This window comes from Ornithodoros turicata, chromosome 1 (assembly GCF_037126465.1).
Source record: "Ornithodoros turicata isolate Travis chromosome 1, ASM3712646v1, whole genome shotgun sequence".
Taxonomy (NCBI): Eukaryota; Metazoa; Arthropoda; class Arachnida; order Ixodida; family Argasidae; genus Ornithodoros; species Ornithodoros turicata.
The window spans coordinates 111,748,860-111,763,576 of NC_088201.1; the positions used below are offsets into that span (position 1 = coordinate 111,748,860).

The 14,717-nt window shown below is 44.0% G+C and overlaps 2 protein-coding genes across 2 annotated transcripts; both read right to left on the reverse strand.

Annotated features, from left to right (window-relative positions):
* Positions 1–361: 361 nt before the first annotated feature.
* On the reverse strand, positions 362–3,032 carry LOC135367927 (uncharacterized). Its single transcript, XM_064601024.1, has 5 exons — positions 3,003–3,032; positions 2,412–2,468; positions 1,865–2,064; positions 1,360–1,519; positions 362–568 (listed from the first exon to the last, which is right to left on the reverse strand). Exons 2-5 carry the CDS (start codon positions 2,416–2,418, stop codon positions 444–446), a joined length of 492 nt encoding a protein of 163 aa, XP_064457094.1. The 5' UTR covers positions 2,419–2,468; positions 3,003–3,032; the 3' UTR covers positions 362–443.
* Positions 2,776–8,229, reverse strand: LOC135383295 (uncharacterized). The gene is made up of 7 exons (XM_064612816.1): positions 8,140–8,229; positions 5,201–5,399; positions 4,960–5,100; positions 4,577–4,705; positions 4,421–4,489; positions 3,891–3,953; positions 2,776–2,810 (listed from the first exon to the last, which is right to left on the reverse strand). Exons 2-7 carry the CDS (start codon positions 5,397–5,399, stop codon positions 2,776–2,778), a joined length of 636 nt encoding a protein of 211 aa, XP_064468886.1. The 5' UTR covers positions 8,140–8,229.
* Positions 8,230–14,717: the final 6,488 nt, after the last annotated feature.

The window sequence follows — 14,717 nt, forward strand, 5'->3', positions numbered from 1 at the left end:
TGGGTGGTATCGGACAGAAAATAAAAACGAAAGTTCTTGGTTTGGTGCACCCATTCGCGAATTATTTAGCCCGGGGATCTAGGTGAGACACACGGTATAATTTGAATTATCCTTCACCCAATTTCATTCTGACATTTTATTCTATACAAGTCTTCTTACTATTGTACACTTTTAATCACAATTTTAATATTTGCCTCATTAATATTCTTCACATTCCACATTTCTTTGCAAATTTCGCATTTCAAATGAACTGCCTCCAATACAGTTATCATACAGTTATTACACCTTTCTTTGAAAGCCCCAATGAAAAAGTTAACACATTTTATCTAAATAGCCATCAGTGGTCATAGTAGAGAAGCTGTGGCAGACGCATGTAGCGCTGAGAACTATACTTACTGAGACAACTGTTTAAAACAAAAAAGCTCCCTGTGTAAACGTTGTGCTCATTCTACAGTTACTCTCGCCAGCTTTTTTTCTCGGTCTTTAGCATGTCGCAACCATGCCTTGATGTGCGTCTCCACTTCCACCTTGTTTGCTGTGGTCGTTTTTGTGTTTGCTCGTACAGCCCCTGAAATGAACGATAACCTGATTCACCAATTGGCACGTGGCGCATTCTAACAAATTATGCTATAGCTAACTAGTTAAGTACAAATGCTTAAGACGAATTCATAATTTTTAATATGTGGTGGCGTGGTTTCCGTTTTCATGTGTTTCTATGAGTGTCCCGCATTTACTTGCTTTTTGGTATTCATCTTATGTTTCAAGCATGATTTTTACTGCTTCTGTTTGCACAAATTTTTGTGTGTGCATTTGATGCGTGCAATGTGATCCAGGAAACAGGCCTTGCCATTCACTAGTGTTTTGCGCTTCTTGAGCTACTTCTAAGCTACTATGCGCTTCTTGAGCTTAGTGCAGCCATGCTGCATTAAAGCTCGCTGTTATTGTTCCTGGGTCATGTCCGTACATTTTTTATGCCAAAACCCGGTATAGTATAGTATAGTATAGTATAGTACAGTATAGTATATGAAGTATAGTCTAACTCATTGGTGGGGACGGAAAATCTAAGAACGGAAAAAATGGCAGCAGCGTCAGCATGGTACCGGTACGAATGTTCCGCCTATTTTAAGCCAGTACGACAGCCACGCATGTCCTGTGCGTTCTGAGGAAAATGGTGCACTAGGCACATGTAGGACGATAAGCACACTTGCAGCTATAGTACATACAGTACAACCAGCACTTGATGTTCCTCTAGCAAAAATGCCCTTCTTTTTAGTTCAAAGATTAACGGTTCTCACTGATGCAGTAAAGACCCTGACATTGCACTGTGACAGAGATGGCATTTGGGTATGGTATACGTACTGAAAATGATGCTGGGGAATTTGAGCACTGCGAATTTTCGTTTCCCTTTCTGGCCAATCCAGCTGTACTGTTCCGCCAAGGAGTCTGTCAATATGTAGCACAGGATGTTCCGTGTTGCGTGGCCAACATCATTACCACCAAGGCGACATAGTTCGTCTATCTACATTTGGGTAGAGCAACAAAGATATTAGACGAGTACCAATGAACTACCTCAATGATAGTGTAATGTGCACCAGCTTTATCAACCGCATAGGTACACCAAATGGAAGGCTTGTTGTGGGATACAGTCTTGCATAAAAATGTGCTTATCCATTTCATACTGGGATAATGTTAATACTTAAAGAATGCACTACTTTAGCATTGTTTAGTTTCCTTAAGTTTTCTGTACAATATGCATAGTTCTACTATGCATCCTCTACGTTCAAATTCCATATTGACATGAAGGCATGTAGCTTATTAACCTTGACTATGCATATACTTCAGTCATGCCAGAAAGATTGCTCACCAGTTGAGCTGTCTTGCTTTCGTTCAGGGTGCTGTCAAATGCCTCCAGGTCTTCAGTGGTGGTGAAAGGTGCTTGAATCATGGACGGACAATGCTCAAGAACGCGAGTGTGTCGAGAACACAGCTCCTCCAGTACTTCACCATGTTGCAGCTGGGTTAGGCGCATCATATGCAGCAGCCTCATAGCCTGCCGTTGAAACTCTGTATGACAAGGCAGAGCACCATTATATTTGTAACAAAGTGAGGCAGTGCAACATTGTGATCACCCCAAGACGTGATGTTTTTAAATCATACTCTTGTAGTTTTAACCAGAGTGTCGAACCAAAACTTGCATTGCTTCAGTTAAGGTTCGCAGACGTTTGTAGATAAAGGCTCGATGATTCAATTTCTTAAAGTGTTTCCAAAGAGAATTGCACATACTCTGGATGACCGAAGCTTTAAGCTAAGGATCAAGTAGTTGCGTTTATGCCTAATATAGGAGGGACTTGGCAACGATTGGTATGTCACACAGCTCTGAAAAATTGCACCAACAAGGAGTATAGAATTACCTGGCATGCCTTACATGAATGCAAGCCCAGTATAAGTCCACCATGACTGACTATAGTCTGCAAAAGATTACTTACAGTAGCACGTAGTGTAGTTACTGATGACATCTCTCCCGAGAAACCGAAACTGTAGTGCATGCTTATTCATTAATGTTGTCGTGTGTATGGAGAGAGAGAGAGAGAGATTATGTGTTAAATGAGAGCAGAAAGGAGTGAGACTTTTGTGTTTGACTGTTATCCACTACATGTTGCTGAACATTCAAATTTATTGAAAACCAACACAAATAATTATATAGCCATGTTGGAGCGCAGCTGTTGTACATATCTCCGTGTTTGACAAAACTCTATTTAAACCGGTAACCATGTCTCAGTTTTTGGTTCTTATGTGGTTCAGTTCCAGCACTGCAGTGGTAATATGTATATGGTTCGTTTAGGAAATAGCGTTTTTTTTTTTTCGGTTCTCTCTTCGGGTCGACACCGTGGTTTTAATAGAAGTATTAGATGCTCACAATACAATATACAAGCTGGTGTGGCAATTTTTGCACTTAAGCTAAACAGAAAACAAATTTTAGCATATGTATCATGCATAAGTACCTTCGTGTGGCACAACCTTCTGTTTCCGTGATTGCGGCAGGCTGCCCTCTCCTGCTAGGAGGTCGACTGAGCACAAAAAAAAAAAAAAAAAAAAGGCATACTTCAGTAAGAACTATACAAGAAACTAAAGGCGGTTATTCAAAACATGACAATGATGATTCCGATGATTCGGATTTTATTGGCACATTTCCAACTAAGGCCATAATATTCAAAGTTACAAAATATTAATAACAGAAATGATGCTGCAGACATTAACAGCAGATGCCAAATTAGTTTTCATTATCAGAAACACTGAAGCGACGAAACTCAGGCTGAACAAATGTGCAGTTCAGTCAAGATAAGCGAAGTGCACTGGTGCCACAGAAATGATGAAGCATTGGGCAAAAAAATGAATAGCCACGAGCTTGCATGCAGGGCCTGCGCTGAGGCACGTGTCAGTTGAACCTCCATCAGTCTCCATCTGATCCATATCCCAGCTTATTGGTATGCATGTTTATCGTTTACTTAAGGCTAGCCCACTGCTCCATGCTTCGCCTGACAATTATTACAGAAAACATGGATAGAAATAGCAAAATAACAAGTCACATATTTCTCGCTTTCTCGCTTGCAATTTCTGGTTAAATGTTCTGCTTGTTTATGCAAAAATATGGGAAAACATTGTTCCATGCTTGCTGGCAGTGAACAGAACAGGTGGACAGTTACCTTGTCCACCACTAACACTTTGCTATTTTCATGCCATTTGTGGCCTAACACGCTATAAATAATGCATTGATATGACGTGCACTACAACTGGTGTGGAAATGGTTTTTGTTTGGGAGCCGCAAACAGAGGTAGAAAAGACACTATTTGTAATGCCCAACCGTGGGTCTCACTGTGGACATCTCGTACCTCTTATATCCTGGAAGGATTGACCACTGTTGTCATGAGTCTCAGGTTCATCTTGGCCACAGTCTATGAAAGACAGGAATTGTAACATAAACAGTTGGTGAATGCTGGCACACGAAAGGCCATTTCATGCAGTGCTCACTAATGATTTGAAGTGTCACATAACTATTTAGGATTCTTCCATCATTACGGTAAAACGTGGTTTGTAAGTGGTCAAAACAGATAGTCAAAATATCTAACAACCAGAACATCAACTATCGAGGTCATACTTAGGTTATGAGTGCTCAAACTTGGACGAAACAGAACAAAAACACAGACACGCCAGCATCCGTGTGTGTGTGTCTTTAATATGATTTTGCTGCAATTTTTCGCGATTTTTAGTGCTCTTAACTTCATGTGATTTGCGAACAACCCAATTTAGATGTTTTAAGTGTCAAGGTCATGTACAACTTATCTTCATCGGTCACTCGACTTGATGTATACATTAATACGTTTAGGGCTAACTTATGTTGAAGATATGAAACATCGCATACGATTGAGGTCACTGTTAACGCTGCCGCTCTGGACTATACTTCCGGTGGGTGAAGTATGGTGACTCGCAACTGAAAGTTGTAACTTAAATTAACAGGTGCCATATAGATGCAGTAGCAAAATGTGCCTTTGACAGACTACGTAATTGTGACACTCACAGTTATTATTACCCCTCTCAGGGAATGGCGTTGGGAAAGGTGGCGGACTTGGCAGAGTGTCTACGTCGTCCACATCAGTGTCCGAGTCAAATGACTCAATCCGCTTTCTTTTTCTTCTAGTCTGTGAACCTGAAGCAGAGCACTGTAAATACTTACTACGCCCTGTCTTTATGAGACATGGCAAAGTGTGCTGTTGCGCTGAAGTGCACAATAGACACTTGGCGATAAGGGAAAGAGTACACAGTCCAGTCTGGTAGTAATATAATAAGCCCAGGGAATAAAGGCGCTAAGATTAGACACAGAATAGTTAATATTTGCAACAGGATTATGCTTCAACTATCGTTCCCTTGTTTCAAGTGCATATTGAGAAATGAACCTCTCACCTAAGGCTGGGACTTCCGCATAATCATCAAAATGCCGCAGTGGGACAGGCTTCCTCTTTTGACACCCTGTATCGGAAGCGGAGTTGATGTCTGAGGTGTACTGGGCAGCATTCAGCTTACTGTTTGCATCTTGATACGTTGCTAAAAAATAGATATATTGACAAGGTGCATATGCATAGTGCACTATTTGAAAGCAACCTAAACAAGTGCATCATTCTTTCCAGAAAGAAAGCGAACTCACAAAAAGAGCCTTTTATGGCAACGTGAAAGCTGTCCCACGACGCTGTAGGAGGGGCGCACTTCATGATGAGCTTTCGTGCCTTATCGGATGGCACTTTGGGCCATTTACAGACGCTACCTTTGACCCATGAGGCAGGAACTATTTCAACTGAATGTGTCCCACATCGCTCTTCCTCCAGAAATTCTACTATCAGGAACATCTGTGAAGTAAAAAATAGAAATCGTGACTCATCTAACACTCAACAATGTGGCCGTCATATCTATACATGTGCATATGATAGCTACTAAGCAAAATGATGCATACATTGCACCATGTAACTGCTTTCCACTATGAAACAAGGAGGTGATGTAGGTTTGAATCCCTGTACCGGCCGTGCTGTTTCACGTTTTCCCCTCGTTTTCTCTAAACCTTGCACATGAGTGTTGGCACAGTTTCCACTAATCACAGGATGTCTACTAACACCACTGTCCCCCACTTCTTGTTGTCACCTCTCTTCACATCTTGTCGCCATTGATGGTCACATTTGCTTCGCAGTGGTAACACGGAATCAAAATAAGCAAAAAACGTCGTACCATATTGTGATGTAGCACATGCATGACTTTCCGAGATTGCAACTTAAATTTTATGTTTGTAGTCCACAGGAAAACTTCCCACTTGTCTCCCATTCTATGGTTTACGGTTGTGGTGCAGCAATGGAATGACGATGTGCTTGTCCCGAACTGGAAGTTTTACCATCTTTCTTACACCTACAATTGACCAATGTTTCAAGCCAGATAGCTGAGACACGACGTAGGTTCCCACTTTAGAAGATGGAAACGGCTGAGTGTAGAAATCATCGAGTATGCAGTATGTTCTTCCAATGATACAGACATCTTTTGTTGCACGTAACGTGGCAAAATTTGAAATTAAAACGATTTCACCAGCGATCTCGCAACAGTTGTCCCCATCCTCGGTGGTCAGGATAAATCCAGGCGTCTTCATCATCCTGTACTGAGGTCCACTACATTCCGGCACAAGTGGGCCTCCTGAGTGAGATTGTAAGAAAACCTGTTCCTGTTCCTTTGGCTTCACAGATGTTAATGTGCGTTCCCTTTCTGACAGGCGGTTGAATAGCTGCTCAAGGGGACATTGCTTTTTTCGCAGCTGGCGCTTCAGGAGCTGCATGTTGTTCTCGAAAGGGAACGCGCTGAACATGTCTACCGGACCTTTATTTTTCACATCTTGTGCCAAATGTATGAGGCAGTGCACATTATATGACACGTGATGGTCGCCGTAGAGCCTCGCAAAAGTGGAGACAAAGTACCGAAGAAGTGCATCGCAGTAGTCTGCGTATTCTCGACACAGAGTTTCGCTCGCTAGAAGATACATAGCACAGTGAAAAGCTAGAAAATGTGCATACTCGTTCGCACCCAAACAATATTTTAAAACGGCTGGACCAGTGTAGAGAAGCATCAAGCGGAATTCTGTTGCTTTCCATCTGTCTAATTCAGTTAGGGTCCTCGGTTTCCTGGAGAATTCGCGGGGAATATAATCATGAAGAGAGAGATTCAACTCTGAAAGCTTGTGTCGGTCAGCTGGCCCAAGCGCACACTTAGGACCATGAACCCACAGGTTCAAAAGTTTCCGCATGACCCCCAGGCAGGTTAAATGCATGTAGTCCAGTGGAGCTACAGCAATACAGTCAATATCAAGGTCCGTCAAGACTGATGTTTCCCTGTGATGGTCTTCGTCATGCTGTTCCCGAAAGCTGGCATCGGTTCGTAAAGGTGCGTCATTTTGGAGGAAGCACATTCGACTCGCCTTGTGCACTCCTTCAACAGTACACTTTGGACATCCTGATTTCGCATTGTGACCTTTGATGCCAAACACGAATGAACGTGCTGGAGCGTCACATATAATGCTGTCAACAATGACAGAGTGATGTTGGCCATTCAAGGTTATCCCTCCATCTTGCAGTTCCTTCAAATCGTGTACCAGAGGTGTGAGAAACTCATTCGACGACGACGGCTTTTCATCTCCACAGTAGACTCCAACAAGGAAAATTTGCTGATTCTCTCCAACCTTAGGGAGGCACTGTATGGGCCAAAGTTGACTTTTTGAACTTTTACTAATGGGAAGTCCGTCCACATTGAACTGAATTGGAATAATGGATGGTACATCCGTTCGCTGTGCGAGAACGGAATGAATGCCGCCAGACACACCAAAATGGCAATACTTGCCATTTCCCATTGGCACAAGCTTCGTTCCTGTAGACCGCGGAGTACGCAACAGCGCTCGAGCATCTGAAGGAAAGCCAGAGTGACACGTGTGGGATCGGAGAACCTTCAAAAGGGCGCTAACTGCGGCCTGCGTGACATTGTGTGTGACGGCCCAGAGTCTAATTTCTCCTAGAAGAACGTCAGTGTCGTCTGTGACGCTGGGTGTGCCGGTGTCGTTAAACTGCATACTATTGGGCAAATGTTCCAGTGCGGCTGTCCTAGCATGCCCACATCCATCTAGTAGAGCTTCGCTGTGTTCTGCTATCACCCGCGGAGGAGATGGAGCACGAGTATCACTGACGCTCGATGACAAGGAATCGTCTTCAGAAACGTCTAAAACGTTCCCGTCAGCAGTTTCCACAGACGTGTCGACCACGACATGCGAACTACTCGTCGACGCTGTTGGGTTAGCATAGTCACCGAAAACGGCGATGAAACGCTCACTCTGTCGGTGTGCTGCATTATAAGCGTAACGTTTGTCCTTCACTTTCGGCATTTTAGTCCCACTTGCAACCGCCAAGGCACCAATACACACTACGAAAGCTTTAGGATAGCACCGACACTGCAGCGAAACGCGGAGCACCGAGACGCGACAAGCGAACTCAGCAGAACATCATCCTTCGTTAAATCCTATATCACGAAGGAAACAGAAAGGAAAACATGGAAATGTATGACAATTACCTTCTACAGTGCTCCCCACCGTACGTCGTACAAAAGCAGCGAACACTGGAAGAGACGCTGCAAAACGTGCAAAATTCAACGAGGCGCCGAATGATGATGGTGGGGATGATGATGACAGTCGTGTCGATGGCGGTGCCGCTAACTTGATAGTACAAGCAGTAGTTTCGCTGGAACTTGGAGATGTGCGGAGGAACCAGGGGGATCGCAAAGAGATCGGCTTCCGAGATGGGTAACTTTGGGGAAACGAGTTTTGACTGCATAAAAGCTTTGTTAATAAGTGGATACAATTCCTCTACGATTCAATGCATACATGTTCCGGATACTCATTTAACACTCGCTTTCGAATAACGAAAATGTTATGCTTTCGTATGTTGAAAGCGCCTCGTAGAAGGGAAATAAATTATGTTTAAATAGATTACGACTGACCTATATGTGAATCAAATTTACCTTAAGGAGATGTCTAAGCGACGTCAACAAAGGGATGTCTTTTTGCCGGCCACATGCGTACGTCTAAGAGACGTCAGCTCATGGAGGTTATTTTTGCGATGACAAATGGACATCTCATAGACATCCAAGATGGACGAGGATATTTGGACCAGTTTTGGATGTCCATGGGACGTTTATGGTTTATTGGGTAACGAAGAAATGTTTTGTTGAAGATGCCAACCCATCCACCAGCGAATGCTGCTCTAGCACAGCAGCTGCCGAAGCATCTGCAGAAGACAACATTCAACAGAAGCCTCAAGGAGCTCCTGGAGAGTCCACATCGGTCCTTTGTTCAGTGTGTCATTACTTTCCTGATTTTCATTACTAGCCCTGCTGATGAGGGCACACAAACATAATATCCCTTCTTTGCTCTTTCATATGGGACATACCCTGGGCCGCTTAGGTGAAGGCGACCTTTCCGTTTAACTCATGTAGTGAGAAGTTCAGGCACAATGGCATGTTTGTAGAAATATAAAAGGCCAGGCAACATCTCCTTCTCCCAGTACATCGTGTCTGCATAAATCCTCTCTACATTAAGTGATCTGGCCAAACACCTACTGCACTTCTGCTCCTGGTCTTTGCAGATTTCACATGTAACATTTGACCAAAGCACAAAGTCGCACAACGAGAGTGACGTTACTGCAAGTTGCCCCTGCACCTGCATGTAATATGCATGTTTCTTCTTTAGGGTGACGCTGCCCTCGGACATAAAGCAACAGAAGCTGGGGTCACTGCACGCTTCCCTCGGTGTTTTCATGATATGTTTGTACAAGCACTTCACCTCTAGGAGGCCAGTCATGTTTCCATATCTGACAAGCCTATCTGGGGAGGCAGCAAGAAAGGGATACTGTTGATGAATATGCAGCCCAGTTTCCTCAACTACAACTTCATCATCATAAAGAGCCGACATTACTCTGCAATACCCAGCAACAGCATCCTTCTCGTGCTGAACCCCATACAGCTCGGCTGCAGAGTACGCATGGTTAGTCTGATATAGAATTTGTCGCAAAAAGCCCTCAGGCTTCCGGCACTTTACAGCTCTGCGAAAGTTTGATGCTGTTAGCCGTCCTCTTCTCTCTTCAAACCACGTTGTGTTCCCAGCTTGTCCTTTTGTTCTCTGTGTGATCGTGGCTCTCCTGGCACCATCCAGTGGCATAATTGCTGAAACATTTACAATCATACTCATGTTTTCATACATAAGCTGGACACGTTTGGTTTACTGCATTTCTTTTGGAGGAGCGTATTTAATGCAGCGGAAACTTGCACATACAGCAGGGTCTTGTTTGTGGTTGTATATACATGGTGTTAATGCTAATGGCAAACAGGATCCCTAATACAGTTTTATGAGAAGACGCTTTTTCTTTTTGAGTTCATCACCTCACCAGGGCAGCAATTTTCAAATTTTGTATTGCACATTGCAGAATTTTGCGAACACATTCCAAATGCTTCTTAAATCTCACCTTGGAGGTGCTTTTTGACTTCTGTTAGCGATTTGTCACTCCAAAGGCTTTCCGTGTCGAACACTGGGCGGTGGGGAGCACATCGGGACTGCGGCTGAACTTCCGTCTCATGCTCAACAGGTGTAGGGGACCCGGTATTTTCTTCATGCAGTCCATTGGTAGCGGAACCACAGACAGCCTGGGAAAATTTCACTCATGCCACCAACCAAACCTCCGGTTCCTTCAGCAACTCCGTCACACGGGCTGTAATCCCTCTTCCTCCTGATCTTTGATGCCGGACTGTTGACAATCAGCTCCCGAAATGTGATATCTTTGAAAGGCACTGGAGGGTCGGGTCGTTTTTGCTGCGATTCAACAAGCAATATGTCTAACCACACTGTGTAACATGTTGGCTTTCAAGGTATGCCGTTCCCAACTTCTGTATGAGGGATGACCTCAAAATGTATGAAAGCGGACATGTGGTGATGAGCATGAGGATACCGTTGGAAAGGTTCCTACCTTCTGGGGGTACAGTCCACGTGCACAGCACGTCTGTGCTGGATATCCTGGAGTTTCATTTCTCTGCAAGCGTAAACAGGAGCGCTGCAACATGCTGGCAGGTTTCTGAAAGGCTTGGAAAAAATAAAAGAACGACAGCTGTCATTTCTGCAACATCACATCGTGCTTTTTGGAGGTTGGGGGACAGAAGCGCCTTACAGTAGTAGCAAACGCTTTACAATAAGCGTTTACACGAGTACCACGATGGTAGAGTACTATTTCTTTCGTCACTGCCCATGAAACGCGCTCCTTCCAATAAATACGCTATACATTTCGCTTTCAGTAACCCTGATGCAGTTGACATAAATACAAGCAATATGAATTGTCTAACAGTTGAACTCACTTAAAAACTGTAAGCAATCCCGGTACTCACCCAGCAGGGCAGTTGCAGTATGCTCCGACGACGGTGCTTGATTTCTTATTCAAGGCAGCGTAAACAACGTACAGCCCTTTCTTCATGGAGGGAACGCACACTGCCTTGTACAAACCAACTTCGCTCTCCTCCGATACCGCATTGTAGTGCACGTTTCGCACGAGTCCTTCTTCTTTGAATAGGAACCCCTTTTGAAGTTGTCGCATGGACACTGTGTTGCACGAACGCATGAAACCGCACACTTGCTCCATGGTTAGGCACGGACCGTGCTCCACGCTATGGTTCCATCCTTCAGTTATTGCCTCGTAGCCCCCTTCAAACAGGCGACTGCCAGGCCGCATGTTCTCTGAGAACGCGCCGGCGACCAACACAGTTTAAAAACCAACGTAAAAGCAACTAAAAGCAACAGGCCACGCGCAGATCAAAAGCTCATATGGCGAGAGGAGGCTTTACGCCATCCCGTGTAGCCTACCATTTTGTTTCGCCGGTTCGCCGCGTGGCGGCAGCATCTCTTTTTCAAATGGCAGATTCCCAACGTGTGCGCGTGTGAACTTACATAAGCCCCTTATACGCTAGCCACACTTAATGAAACGTAATGGCGGTAAGTGCACCTCCTCACCAACTATAATCTTGAGTGGCGTCTGGAGTGGCGTTGAGTGGCGATTGGACTGCGGCGCCAGTCGGGCTGTTTCGGCAAGTTTCACAAAAGGCACCATGAATTAGCCTTGAATGTGTGCGTAAGACGCTACACAACGACACTTTCCTCCGTGTGATTTCCGCCGTCCGAGGTCAGAGAGCCGTAAGAAAGGAAATGTTTTAAAAAATGCTGGAAGTCACTGCATCTCTCATGACTTAATGCGTACAGTAAATATGCTTGTTTGTAATCACCCTGAACAGATATACCTCTTACAAAGATGTAAAATCATTCTGTTCTTCACGGGCTCCCAGCACTTGCAATGCATGTGTGACATCCCGCAAAAAAGTGCTAGCACATCTGGTTGCTCCACAATGGACATTCAGCGACTACAACACTGTTATGAACATAAACGCTCAGAACGGTTTCAAACTGTAGCAATTACTTTCATGTGAAGACAGAAGTGGAAAGTCCTTTTTGGAAAATTCGATTTGGCGACACGCGGGACACGGGGCCACCACTTGAATGCACTCCGTGTATAGGGGTGGCAAAAAATTCGTAGTGCGCATACCGATCAAGTCCGAATTTTGATTTTTCTTCTGTGCATAGTCTAAGGGACTACCAATGACATATAAAATTTTGGAGGAAAGTTTTTGGTGGGGTTTTTTAGATAAAAGCTTCCGGAATTCGTCATTTTTGGATGGTACTGTGCTACCTAAAGAGGTATCGCTTACGTTCCTGTCAGAGTAGAGTAACAAATATTATATAATTTGATAGCCCCATGAATGACAAATTAAACGGCATAAAGCTCAATCTTATCCGCTTTTTACATCGCCCGCAAAGTTGCAGTGAATATGGTACTTTTCGGCGCTTTGAGTCAACTTAGATATTTTTTTGCAGAGAAACAAAAACCGACACCGCACTGCCAACCCAGGAGCCTATTGTGCCCTAGGTGGTCTAAAGCCAGATCAAGAAATGACTACAATGCGACAAGAAATAGCCCTGTAGGGAACGCTCAAACCTGCGCGCGACGACATCGTCTTCTAAGAGGTAGTTTCTTCCTCCTCTCCTATTTCCCGAACCGCGCAGCGCAGAGAATTCCGAAAGCTTTTATTTCTCCTAACTCACCGATGGCTTCAACATATATTTTTTTCCCCTTCATTCGAGACATCAAGTGTACCGGATTGTTCGATTTGAGATGGAACTAGCCCGCGCTGGCATTTCCCGCCAAATTCCCGCTACTTGCTCTTCATCGGCTCTGGTAAAACGAACGTAAGCGCGTAAACGAGCTTCATTCGCTCTGGCAAAAACCCGTGAAAACGCAGATCTTTGCCCCTCCACCTTTAGCACGCACCTCTAGTCTCTCACCCTTTCCAGAGCCTCGGTCAAGCCGCCAAGGTCACTCCAGTTTTCGCGCGGTTTAGCCTCCATAGTTATCCGCAGGATATTTCTTTGTTTGATCTCGTTACTTGCATATCCCTTTCTTCGGAACAGAGAACCACAGAATAATAAAGGAAGGAATTAATAGAGGATGATTCGCGTGTTGCGATGATACGAAATATGAATATATAAGCCCATTCGTACCGATTCGAGTCTCTTTTTCTTTTCTTTTTTTCAGACCCACAACTGTCGAAGGTACTGTTGGGACACAGTTAGCTGAAATCGCCTGTCAGTACTTTGCGTCTCGTACTACATCGCTTGCGCTTGAAAGTGTTGTGCCAATTTTGTATTCGAAGGTGAACCATGTGCGCGCGTTTATTACTTGAAAGAATTAGTCCTGCAACCCCTGGAAATTTGAGATGAGATAATCAACGGAGTGTTGATTTTAGACAACCGTGTCCCCTACAGTACATTCCCGCAGTAAGTATATACTGACAGAGAACATTTCCCCCCTTCCAAGGCAGGTTCATCAATCGCGAACAACAATGTCTATTTTATGCAATTGTTATACCTGTGGCGGAAAGTAAATCACCCTTGCTAAACAACTGCATTAGCTGAACAGAGTACGCATTTTCAGGCAGGATAATCTTTCGCATTTTCAATGACAGCGGTCTATCACCTATCAGACCTATCAGGTGAACCTATCAGACTTGATAAAAACTGAGCATGCAACTCGGCAATACCCGAGGTAACCTAATATTATCATATAATTGAAATAAGTGTTAGAATTTACAACTATTTTTCTTTTACGGGACACGTGTCCACCTGCGTACGACGATTCCTATTGTTGTTGTTGTTTTTCTTTTCTTATTTTATTTTAGTGCTTCATCGTTATCCCAAGAATCCTGGCGGAAGTGGTGTCGGGCAGTGAAGTTGTTCATCCATCAGTTTGATACTGACACGGCCCGACCCTTGGGGCAGGCTTTTGTCATATTATTGAACTGTTTTGCTTTTATGTAACATTGGGTCACCTATTATAACTTTTCCACCATTCTACAGAGAACAAAGCTTGTAATGTTGTTTTATTGGTCACTGTGTTTATGAATGAGCATACAAGTGATAGCAGTAAACAAGCAAACAATGAAGGAGAACATCCCCATACTGTGTTCTTACCAATTTGCAACTGCTACCTCGCACCAACCAATAACGTAATGTATGTATGTTTTTTTTTCTTCTGTTCAGTGCACAGGTGTTTGCCACAAACACGTTCCAGTCCATAAGCTCTTAGAGAACATAGGCTATCACCTTGCCTATAAAACATCTCGAGTTCATGACTTTATCGGTATAAGAAGGCCTCAGGAGGGGTCATGCCAATGGCATCAACAGAGGCTTCTCTTCAGAGGCATCCCTATTGTTGAGAAAAATTTTAGACCTTTTCTGTGCACATCCATCTTTGCAACTCTTTCTCAATTTCTTATTATAAATTGCCCATGCTTTCCCTCATACCAGTCCAATTGCAGCCATTGGTGCGGGCTCAGGCCTTTTGCAGACCGCTACTATTTCACTGTAGCTCACATCTTTTCAAGTTGTTGGTGTTTCACTCAGGAGGTGATCTACATCCTCTGCGAAGATAAGATATGGTCATGGCTAAATGCCTTCCATATGCTCTTTATATCGAAACATGGTCCCTCATGGCTGTCATGGATGT

Coding starts and splice junctions, on each gene's coding strand:
- LOC135367927 (XM_064601024.1), bottom strand. Junction 1,520..1,864: donor AAAGCAAGACAGCTCAACTG/GTGAGCAATCTT, acceptor ACCCAAATGTAG/ATAGACGAACTATGTCGCCT. Junction 569..1,359: donor ATTCCCCAGCATCATTTTCA/GTACGTATACCA, acceptor CGTTCATTTCAG/GGGCTGTACGAGCAAACACA.
- LOC135383295 (XM_064612816.1), bottom strand. CDS start 5,399: ATGTTCCTGATAGTAGAATTTCTGGAGGAAGAGCGATGTGGGACACAT. Junction 4,490..4,576: donor TGAGAGGGGTAATAATAACT/GTGAGTGTCACA, acceptor TACAACTTTCAG/TTGCGAGTCACCATACTTCA. Junction 2,811..3,890: donor ATCCTTCCAGGATATAAGAG/GTACGAGATGTC, acceptor TTACCACTGCAG/TGCTGGAACTGAACCACATA.